This window comes from Mobula birostris, chromosome 16 (assembly GCF_030028105.1).
Source record: "Mobula birostris isolate sMobBir1 chromosome 16, sMobBir1.hap1, whole genome shotgun sequence".
NCBI lineage: Eukaryota > Metazoa > Chordata > Chondrichthyes > Myliobatiformes > Myliobatidae > Mobula > Mobula birostris.
In genome coordinates, this window is record NC_092385.1 from 65,189,375 (window position 1) to 65,201,590 (window position 12,216).

At 44.6% G+C, this 12,216-nt stretch overlaps 1 protein-coding gene across 1 annotated transcript in view; it reads left to right on the plus strand.

The window, feature by feature from the left end:
* The window catches only part of LOC140210814 (FYVE, RhoGEF and PH domain-containing protein 5-like), a 235,818-nt gene that overhangs the window by 74,297 nt on the left and 149,305 nt on the right, over positions 1-12,216 (plus strand). Inside the window, exon 8 of the mRNA XM_072280081.1 lies at positions 9,229-9,313. Within this exon, the coding sequence (XP_072136182.1) occupies positions 9,229-9,313 (85 nt within the window). The remainder of the gene's footprint in view (positions 1-9,228; positions 9,314-12,216) is intronic.

The window sequence follows — 12,216 nt, forward strand, 5'->3', positions numbered from 1 at the left end:
CTCGGCACGTTGGGTGCCCAGACAATGCCCCCATGAACTCCAGAGTCATTAACCAATCAACGTCTTCTGGATAACTACTGGCACTGGTACCCAAAATCTCCGGTGCCCTTGCGGTTGTCAAGGGTAAATGCTTCAGACACCGGTTGTAAAACGAACTGTACAACAACTTGACCTGCACCCCAGGCTCGAGGATGGCTTTAACATCGCTTCCCTCTATCCGTAACGACACCCTGGGGCGCGGTCCCTCTAAGCCTTCAGGAATAGGGTCTTTTCCTTTCGGAAGTTCATTGGTACATTGTTGGGAACGTGCTTCCCCAGAGACCCCAAGCCGTTCCCCCACTGGGCCTCCACTAAGTTTCCCGACACCTCTCTGATCAGCTGAACAACTGAAGGAGGAGCATGATCCCCCTGACACTGCAAGCAATTTAGCTGCCCTCCTAGCCAGAGAAGACTTTCCCCGCTCTTTTAAATAACTGACAGCTGTCACTATGGTGTAAGTGAACCTGACAGCTCTAACACCGTCACCAGCCCGCCTACTCAAACTTTCAACCAATCCCTGTCGCTCTCCCTCAACCAAGCACTGCCACTCATCTAACAACTGAGAGATCTGCTCCGCCCACGTCTCGCACGTCTCCGCCCCTCTTGGGGTGGACACTATCCCAAGCGCCAGGCAGAGCCTGCCAGAGCTAGAACATTGATTCGCAGACCCTACCTCCAAATCAGACCACTCTTTCCTCTCTCTCCCAACCATATGGACAGCCCCGAGTGCCACCTCCAACTTGTCAACGCCAGCCTGAACTTGAACAAAGACCGCACCCACAACGTATACAGCAATCACCAGCAAATAACCCACAGAGACACACATTACAGATTTAAACAGGGCACCCACACAGCATACTCGTAGACCCAATCCCGGACAAAGCCCACACAATGTAGCCCCCCTGGCCACCCTCAGGGTTGCTCAGCTTGCTGTTGTCTAGGGAATCAACCCTCGGCCCCGCCAAACTGGATAATTAGTTTGTGTGGATGCTGTGTGATGTATACCCCACCCCGCCCAAATAACAGACAATACACCAGATGCGATTAAATGATTTCAGTTTATAGATATTACTGGAACTATATAATTAATAATGAATAAAATATAAAAGGAAAATAAAAGGCGCCACACTTATCAAAGTTCAATCTCTTCGTGCACAAAACAGTTGGAGCTCAAGAACCTTCTTCTTCACCCTGCGACCCCTGGGACCTTGACCGGCCGCCTGGGACCAACAACGGTGGTCGACCAGATGCTCCACACGAGTCCGTCTCCGTCTCCTCGCCAAATGCCCTCCCGGGGTCCAACCCCGTTAGCAGACATCACAACACCTGGTCCATTCTCTGTCTCTGTCTCCCGCCTTCTGCCCCAAAACCCCGCGCATACAAAAACTTCCAGATACACCAAACAGTCATAACAACTATCCCAATTGGTTCATAACATCTTCTTACCAGCCCCTAACCCTTAACAAGCTGCTAGCGCAAAGCTTTCTCAGCGCTTAACATAACAAAGAAGCATTCCCGATTATAACATAACAAAGAAGCCATTTTAATTAGCCTCCGCAGTAACATAAAAGATGAAACCCCCTTACATCTGTGATCATTATGGTAGCGGTATAACATAGAAACATAGAAAACCTGTGGTAGAATACAGGCCCTTTGGCTCACAAAGCTGTGCCGAACATGTCCCTACATTAGGACTACTTAGGCTTTACCCATAGCCCTCTATTTTTCTAAGCTCCATGTAGCCATCCAGGAGTCTCTTAAAACACCCTATCATTTCTGCCTCCAGCACCGCCGTCAGCACACTATTCCACACACTCACCACTCTCTGCGTAAAAAACTCACCCCTGGCATTTCCTTTGTACCTGCTTCAAAGCACCTTAAAACTATGCCCTCTTGTGCTAGCCATTTCATCCCTAGGGAAAAACCTCTGACTATCCACACGATCAATGCCTCTCATTATCTTGAACGCCTGTATCAGCTCTCATCCTCTGTCGCTCCAAGGAGAAAAGGCCGAGTTCACTCAACCTATTCTCATAAGGCATGCTCCCCAATCCAGGCAACATCCTTGTAAATCTCCTCTGCACCCTTTCTATAGTTTCCACGTCCTTCCTGTAGTGAGGCGACCAGAATTGAGCACAGTACTCCAAGTGGGGTCTGACAAGGGTCCTATATAGCTGCAATATTACCTCTCGGCTCTTAAACTCAATCCCACGATTGATGAAGGCCAATGCACCCTCATTTCACCTCAGGCCAATGTCAATCAGGCTTTAGATGATCTGAGCAATGGGATCAACATGCACGAAACAGTGCACCCTAATGCCTTCACCGTTATTTTGGGGTTTTTAACCAGGCCAGTCTGAAAAAAATCAGTACACTATTACCATCAACAGATCACTTGCAATACCAGAAGAAGCAACACACTGGACCGTTGTTACACCACTATTAAGAATGTCTACCATGCTATTCAATGCCTTCACTTCAGGAAGTCTGATCACCTGGCTACACTTCTACTCCCTGAGTACAGGCCGAGACTGAAGACTGCAGCACCAACAGTGAAGACCAAGAAGGTATGGACAAGGGACTGCTTTGAATCGGTGGACTGGACTGTATTCAGGGATTCATCTTCGAATCTGGATGAATATGCTGCAGTTGTTACCGACTTCATTAAAACCTGTGTGGATAAGTGTGTGCCTACAAAGACTTGCTGTACATTCCCAAACCAAAAGCTGTGGATGAACCAGGAGGTACATCGTCTGCTGAAGGCATGATCCGTGCCACTCAAGTCTGGCGACTCAGGTCTGTACCAGAAAACTAGGTATGATTTGCGGAGGGCTATTTCAAGGGCGAAGAGACAATTTTGAATGAGGTTGGAGGTGAAAGCAAATGCACAGCAACTCTGGCAGGGTTTGCAAGACATTACTTCCTGCAAAGCGAAACCCAATAGCATGAATGGCAGCGATGCTTCACTACCAGATGAACTCAACACCTTCTATGCCCCAGAGAATATAACTACAGCTGTGAAGATCCCTGATGTACCTGGTGACCCTATAATCTCTGTCTCTGAGGCTGATGTTAGGGTGTCTTTAAAGAGGGTGAACCCTCGCAAGGCGGAAGGTCCCGATGGAGTACCTGGTTAGGGTCTGAAAACCTGTGCCAACCAACTGGCGGGAGTATTCAAGGACTTTTTCAACCTCTCACTGCTATGGGTGGAAGTTGCCAGTTGCTTTAAAAGGGCAGCAATTATACCAGTGCCTAAGAAGAATAATGTGAGCTGCCTTAATAACTGTTGCCCAATAGCGCTCACATCTACATTGATGAAATGCTTTGAGAGATTGGTCATGACTAGACTGAACTGCCTCGGCAAAGATCTGGACCCACTGCAATTTACCTATTGCCACAATAGGTCAATGGCAGACGCAATCTCAATGGTTCTTTACATGGCCTTAGACCACCTGGACAATACGAACACCTATGTCAGGATGCTATTCATCGACTATAGCTCAGCATTTAACACTGTCACTCCCACAATCCTGATTGGTAAGTTACAAATTGTGGGCTTCTGTACTTCCCTCTGCAATTGGATCCCCAACTTCCTAACCGGAAGACCACAATCTGTGTGGGTTGGTGATAGTATCTCCTCCTCGCTGAAGATCAAAACTGGTACACCTCAGGGATGTGTGCTTAGCTCACTGTTCTACTCTCTGTATACACATGACTGTGTGGCTAGGCGTAGCTCAAATACCATTTTAAAATTTGCTAATAAAACAACCATTGTTGATAGAACCTCAGATGGAGATGAGAAAGCGTACAGAAGTGAGGTATATTAGCTAGTGGAGTGGTGTCACAGCAACGATCTTGCACTCATCATTGAGATGAAAGAACTGATTGTGGACTTCAGGAAGGGTAAGACGAAGGAACACATACCAATCCTTATAGAAGGATCAGAAGTGGAGAGAGTGAGCAGTTTCAAGTACCTGGGTGCCAAGATCTCTGAGTATCTAACTTGCTCCCAAAATACTGATATAGCTATAAAGAAGGCAAAACAGTGACTATACTCCATTAGGAGTTTGAAGAGATTTGGCATGTCAACAAAAACACTCAAAGACTTCTACAGATGTACTGTGGAGAGCATTCTGACAGGCTGCATCATTGTCTGGTATGGGGGACTACTGCACAGGACCAAAAGAAGCTGCAGAGGGTCATAAATTTAGTCGGCTCCATCTTGAGTACTAGCCTACAAAGTACCCAGGACATCTACAAGGAGCAGTGTCTCAGAAAGTCCACTATTAAGGACCTCTAGCACCCAGGGCATGCCCTTTTCTCATTGTTACCATCAGGTAGGAGGTACAGAAGCCTGAAGGCACTCACTCAGCAATTCAGGAACAGATTCTTCCCCTCTGCCATCTGAATGAACCCTTGAACACTACCTCACTTTTTAATATATGTTATTTCTGTTTTTGCACAATTTTTAATCTATTCAATATTCATATACAGTAATTTTACTTTATTCAATATTCTTATACTTTATTTTTACTTTTTTTTTCTTCTATATTATGTGTTGCACTGAACTGCTGTTGCTAAGTTAATAAATTTCACAACACATGCAGTGATAATAAATCTGATTCTGATTCTGATTCTGACAAACAAAAGAAATCCCAAAATTGACCTTTGAAGAACACCGCTTGGTCATGGGCCCCTAGCCAGAATAACACAGCCTTCCACCTCTGCTCTCTGTCTTCTAAGGGCAAGCCAGTTTTGAAACCAAACTTGCAACTCACCCTCCCGTGGATCTTTATATTTTGAATCAACCTACCATGTGGAACCTTATCAAATACCTTTCTGCAGTGCATGTACATAATGTTCACTGTCTTAATTTCTTCCAAGTTCCTTTATCACCTCATTAAAATGCTCTATCAAGTTGGTAAAGCATTGCCTGCCCTTCACAATGTCATGTTGACTCTCCCTAAGTAAGACCAAATACACATTAATCTTATCCTTCAGTATTCTCGCCAATAGCTTCCCTACCACTGACCTCATGCTTACTGGCCTAAATTACCTGGATTATCTTTACTTCCTTTCTTGAACAGAGGCACGGCACTTATTATTCTCACCATTTTCAGGTACTTGTAGTACTAGGTCTCTCTGTCCCCAAGACTCTGCCATATGAGGGGTGATTGATAAGTTCGTGGCCTAAGGTAGAAGGAGTCAGTTTTAGAAAACCTAACTCATTTATTTTTCAACATAATCCCCTCCTACATGTACACACTTAGTCCAGTGGTTGTGGAGAAATACAAATCCCTTCTTTGTAGAAGTGGTCCACAGGAGGGGTGATTGATAAGTTCGTGGTCTAAGGTAGAAGGAATACAGCTCTCATTATATGCACGTGCAGTTCAACTCTTTTAGTGAAAATGCAGAAAGTTTGAAGTTAATAACTCATCCCCTTCTACCTTAGGCCACAAACTTATCAATCACCCCTGCTGTGAACCACTTTTTGGAGGTCCAAGACGCCGACCTCTACAAAGGAGGGATCCATATGCTCCACGACTGCTGGACTAAGTGTGCAAATGTAGTGGGGGGGGGTCTATGTTGAAAAATAAATGTGCTAGGTTTTCTAAAATTGACTGCCTTTACCTTAGGCCACAAACTTATCAATCACCTCTCGTATGTCCTGCCCTGCCTTAACTTCCCAAAATGCATCACTCCAGTGCTCTAGAAGAGATCTCAATGGTCCAGGAACATGAATCCCTCCCTCCTGCACCAAGTCCTCACTCACATACAGTATTCACATCTCCTATCTGCTTATTCCTATTGTCACTTAGCACATGGCATCCAGAGCTTAAAATTCTTGAAGATCCTACTTAGTAACCTTCTGCCTAACACCCCACATTCACTATGCAAGATCCCATTCCTTTTCTGCCATTGTGCACTATGACCTCTATTTGCTACTGCACTCTCAACCTTGAGAAGGATATCTTTGATCCTGGCAACGGGGAGGTAATGCACCATGCTGGAGTCCAGTTCATGGCCACAGTTTCACCAGTTTGTCCCCCCTGATAAACAAGTTTTCTATCACTATATCTCTTTTCTTGTCTCCACTCCAGCCTTTTTGTACATCAGAGGCAGAGGGGCTGTCTGCCTGATCCCTCCATCTTTCCTACCTGTATCCACTGGATGATTATGTCACTAAAGCTGCTACCTATGATGCTCTTAGCATCCTGGAATCCAATCACAGCTCCATCTGCTCGATGTGGTCAGTTAGGAACTGCAGCTACCCACGGCTATAATTATAATGTATCTCTGACCTCCCACATCCTGCAGGAGGAGTATGTGACTACCATCATTAAATACCAAGACCACAGAAAGAGATAAAATCTTCCAACTTGCACTACTATTGCTCAGCCCTGGGCCAAAGCCTCTTGAGACAAACCCTCAGCACTGACACCTCAAACACAGCTATTCACAAAATACTCAAAGGCAACTGCTGTGCTTTTGAATCTTCCTTCAAGATAGGCTCAAGGCTCTTGTTTGGACCAAGACTGAGATGATGTCTGGAACCTGGGTTGCGATGGAAAATCCCAAACTGGATATTATGAGCAGGCTATTGACATCACTGCCTTCACTTCCTTGATGGTCGAGCATGCACTGATTGGGCAGATGTATTGGGTTTATCCTACTTGTTGTGAATGAGACCATATTCCATGTGGTTGGGTAGATGTCACTGTTCTAACACTGCTTTCTGTACCCATTCCAACTGTTCATCATGTAGAAGCATTGAACTTCAGCTGAGGGAGGACAATAGACAGTACTCCGGAGGGGGTTCCTTGCCCATGTTCAACCTGAGAGGAACCTTGATGATTGTGAGGGCAGATGTGGTTGAACATATTGATATTAAGAAAGAGGATGTGTTAGAAATTTTGAAAAATATTAGGATTCATAAGATACTATGAGATTTGAGGGAAGAGATTGCTGCACCTTTGGTGATGATCTTTGTGTCTTCACTTGCCACAGGAGTTGTACTGGATGAGTGAAGGGTGGCAAAAATTATTCCTTTGTTCAGGAAAGGAAATAGGAGTAACACTGGGAGTTATGGACCAATGTTTTTTATGTCAGTGGTGAGCAAAGTTTTGGGAGGATTCATAGAGACAGCATTTACGAACAATTGGAGAAGCATAATCTGAATAGGGATAATTAGTGTGGCTTTGTGAGGGACGGTCATGCCTCACGAGCCTGATTGAAATTTATGAGGATGTGACAAAGCACATTGATGAAGGTAGAGCAGTGGATGTGATATATATGGATTTTAGTAAAGTGTTTGATAAGGTTCCCCATAGTAAGCCCATTCAAAAAGTCAGGAGGCATGGGACTGAGGGAGACTTGGTTGTGTGGATACAGAATTGGCTTATCCACAGTAAGCACTGGATGGTAGTAGATGGAGAGTATTTTGTCTCGAGTTCGGTGATCATTGGTGTCCTGCATGGCTCTGTTCTGGGACTCCTGCTACTTGTGATGTTTATAAGTGATTTGCATGAGGAAGTGGAAGGGTGTGTTAGTATGTTTGCAGATGATATTAAAGTTGGCGGAGTTGTAGATAGTGCAGAGTGTTGTTATAGGCCGTAAGGGATATTGACAGGATGCAGAGCTGGGCTGAGAAGTGGCAGGTAGCATTCAACCCAGAAAAGTATGAAGTAATTCATTTGGCAGGTTGAATTTGAAGACAGAATACAGGGATCATCACAGGTTTCTTATCAGTATGGAGGCACAACAGAACTTTTTGGTTCACATCCATAGATCCCTCAAAGTTGTTACACAAGATGATAGGTTTGTTAAGAAGGTGTATAGTGTGTTGGCCTTCATTAGTCAGGGGGATTGAATTCAAGAGCCACAAAGTAATGTTACAGCTCTATAAAAACTCTCGTTAGACCATACTTGGAATATTGTGTTCAGTTCTGATTATTATCTTATATGAAGGATATGGAGGCCTTATAGATGGTGCAGGGGAGATTTACCAGAATGCTACCCGGATTAGAGGGCATACTGTAGGTTAGAGCTTTTCTCTTTGGAGTAAAAGAGGATGAGAGGTGACTTGATAGAGTTGTATAGAGTCGGCCGTCCTTATCCGCGGGTTCCGCATGCGCGGATTCAATCAACGGCGGTTCGGGAAAACCCGGAAGTTGAGCATTGTTCGCTACTTGTGTTGTGAGCGAGAGGAAGGAGTTTAAGGCTCGTAAGGGATGGCTGGCTAGCTATGTAAACCGCTACAGCCTCAAGAACTTAAAGATCACGGGAAAATCGGAATCGGTTGATGCTGAGGCGGCATCCGCGTTCCCAGAAGGGCTACGATGGTTGAGTCTGTCCGGAACATGTACAGACTTTTTTCTCTTGTCATTATTCTCTGAACAATATAGTATAACAACTATTTACATAGCATTTACATTGTATTAGGTATTATAAGTAATCTACAAATGATTTAAAGTACACGGGAAGATGTGCGTAGGTTATATGCAAATACCATTTTATATAAGGAACTTGAGCATCCGCATTTTTTGGTATCCGCAGGGGGTCCCAGAACCAATCCCCTGCGGATAAGGAGGGACCGACTGTAATATGATAAGGGGCATAGATAGCAGTGGATAGCCAGAGAATTTCTCTGTAAATGACTAACACGAGAGTATTTTAAGATCATTTAAAGGAAGTATGAGGTAGGGGGGAACGTCAGAGATAAATTTTTTACACAGAGAGTTTTGAGTGTATGGAACACCCTGCTAGGGGTGGTGGTGGGGCAGATGTATTAGGAACATTTAAAAACATTTAGATAGGCACATGGATGATAGAAAAATGGGAGGTTATATTGAAGGGAAGGGTCAGATTGATCTTAGAGTAAGTTAAAAGTTTGGCCTGTTCTGTGGTGTAGCATTATTTGTTGTATATTGTAATATAGGTCTTTATTGATCTGGACAACTGCTGAAGATTCCTTGAACTTCATCTTGACTTTTAGCACTCTCCCTCTGTCTCTGCATGTTCTTTCCTGCTGAGAGATGGTGTACCCCATCTTTGATTCTGTGTGTGAATATTTTGGGGGTCCTGTGTATTCAGTACTTTGTTACACACCATTCCTGGGTCAGACTTTGGAGTGAATTGTATGATTTGCTTGGAACGGAGATTTTTAAATTTGTCTTCCTGGTTATCCAGGTGCCTGCCTCAGAGTGTGCCCATGTGAAGCAGCAGCTCTTCAGGACCCTCCGGCAAGTGTCACTCTACCATCATCACCTAACAGGTAGGGGGACCCGTGTCTGCTCTGCTCTTTGCCCTCTATTCCCTCATTGGTGAACCCATCCTCATCTTCATCACCCACATCAGAGATCTCTAATGGGCAACTGGGCCTTCATTATCAGTAAATACCTGAAGTCCGACTGTCATTAACCAAATTAACACAATCCTGAAGCCATTGCTTCCTCTTCTAGCAACTTACTCAAAAAATGCTAGTGGAACGCAGCAGGCCAGGCAGCATCTATAGGAAGAGGTACAGTCGACGTTTCGGGCCGGGACCTTTCGTCGAGTGTCCTGACGAAGGGTCCCAGCCGGAAACGTCAACTGTACCTTTTCCTATAGATGCTGCCTGGCCTGCTGCGTTCCACCAGCATTTTTTGTGTGTGTTGCTTGAATTTCCAGCATCTGCAGATTTCCTCGTGTCTGCGCTTCCTCTCCTAGGTCTGTTTCACCTGACATGGATGTGCAGATGTCCCAGCCACTTCCCTATCCGCCTTTCATTTCAGCATCCCTCCCTGTTCCTGCACTCCAGTGAACTCTGGTTTCCCCTCAGCCCACTGCACCTGCATCCACACCACCTCTCACCATCCTCAATCCCCTTCTGAGCTCACTACTGTCACCTTGTGTCCCTCCTGTTTCATCCTCTTTATCTGCTGGAGAATGTTCTCTGCAGTGTAGCTCATAGAATCCACAGCATGAAAACAGGCTATTGTCTACGTGTCCAACATGCTGATCCAATATTCTAGTGCTGGGTCCATAATGGCCTTGGCAATTAAACAACTTGTAGAATGACCATGAAATGTTGTGGGAGTCTCTTGTCTCTGTCACCCCCTATAGCTGTGCTATGACTCTCATTAAGTGGAGCCAGTGGAAGGCTCAGATAGTTTCTATTCATAATTTTCTGTTTATCTTGGATAAGGGTGGGACAATGAAAGGAAAGGAACTCCTCATATAGATTCAAATCACCCTCATGGTAAAACGATTCTTACTTAAATAACCTACAAATTTCTTCTTCCTTACCCTGAACCCGTGCTGTGTAGGTGGAAAGTTCGCACTCTGTACTACTTATCATCTTGTATAACTCTGAAAGGTCCTCCTTCAGTTTTTCTTCTCCAAGGAATACAGACCCAGCTTATCCAATCTCTCGTCATACTGAGACATTCCATCCCAGGTAATACCCTGGTGGATCTTACCCAATCTTTCTCTGTGCATTCATGCCCTTCTCATAGTGTGGTGTTGCGTAATGAATGTTCTATGCATTTGAATCTTTACTGCTCTCATTTTCTATGTCCCCAGCTAATGAAGCAATAGAACATTACAGCACAGAAATAGGCCATTTGGCCTATCTAGTCCATGCCAACCTATTTTACTAACTAGTCACATCTACCTGCACCCAGACCATAGTCCTTCATACCCCTGTCATTCAAGTACCTATCCATTCTTCTCTTAAGTGTTGCAATTAAACTTGCATCTACCACTTCCACTGGTAGCTTGTTCCTCATCCTTACCACCCTGGAGGTATGTTTCCTTCATTACTTTATCTAGCCATGCTCCATGCTGTCACATTCTGGGATCCTTGCATGCTTGTGCTCTTATGCAAATATACACACACACGCATACCTGTGCATGCATGCACGGCCACGTATACACAAAACACACACACACACACACACACACACCCCCCTAGGGGCAGAATTAGGCCATTTGACCCATCGAGTCTGCTCTGCCATTTTATCCTGCCTGATCCATTTTCCCACTCAGCACCAATCTCTTGTCTTTCCCCAGTCCTGACGAATCAAACATCTATAACCTCTGCGTTAAATATATCCCAACACTTGGCCTCCACAACCACCTGTGGCAACAAATTCCACAGATTCACCACTCTCTGGCTATGGAAATTCTTCTTTACCTTTGTTCTAAATGGATGTCCCGCTATTTTGAGGCTGTGTCCTCAGGTGTTAGACTCGCCCATTATAGGAAACATTCTCTCCACATCCACCTTATCAAGGCATTTCGACACTCAGTAGGTTTTGTTCTTCTGAATTCCAGTGAGTATAGGCCCAGAGCCATCAAATGCTCCTGATCAAGCCTTTCAATCCCAGAATCATTTTCATGAACCTCCTTTGAAACCTCTCCAATATCAGCTCATCCTTTCTTAAATAAGGGGCCCGAAACTGCCTACAATACTTTAAGTGAGGCCTCACCAGTGCCTTATAAAGCCTTATCATTACATCTTTGCTTTTACTAATGGATACCCTGCCACAACCAAAGTCCCATCATTAGGACAGCAAGCTATTTAGTGTTTTCTGTTTACCAGTACTCTGCACTACGTGCACTGTGAATTTTATTTTATTAACTTATTTGTGGTAGTACTTGTTTATGTGCTGTGTGTGATATATGTTTTTGTGGATGCACCGCGATTGGAAGAACATTGTTTCGTTTGGTTATATGTATGTACAGTCAGATTATAATAAACTTGAAGTTGAACATGTTTTGCTAGAACATGTCGACATTAAGAAAGAGGAAGTGCTGGACCCTATAGAAAAACATTTGGATAGACAGGTCTCTGGACTGGATGGGATATAACCCAGATTACTATAAGAAGCAAGGTAAAAGATCTGGCAATGATCTTGGTGACCTCACTGGCTGCAAAGATTTCTAATTCCTGATAATTTGAAGGAAACTGGGAGATCTGTCTAGGCCTTATAAGACCATAAGATATAGGAGCAGAAGTAGGCCATTCGGCCCATCGAGTCTGCTCCGCCATTCAATCATGGGCTGATCCAATTCTTCCGGTCATCCCCACTCCCCTGCCTTCTTCCCATACCCTTTGATGCCCTGGCTAATCACAATATCTCTGCCTTAAGTACACCCAATGACTTGGCCTCCACAGCCGCTCATGGCAACAAA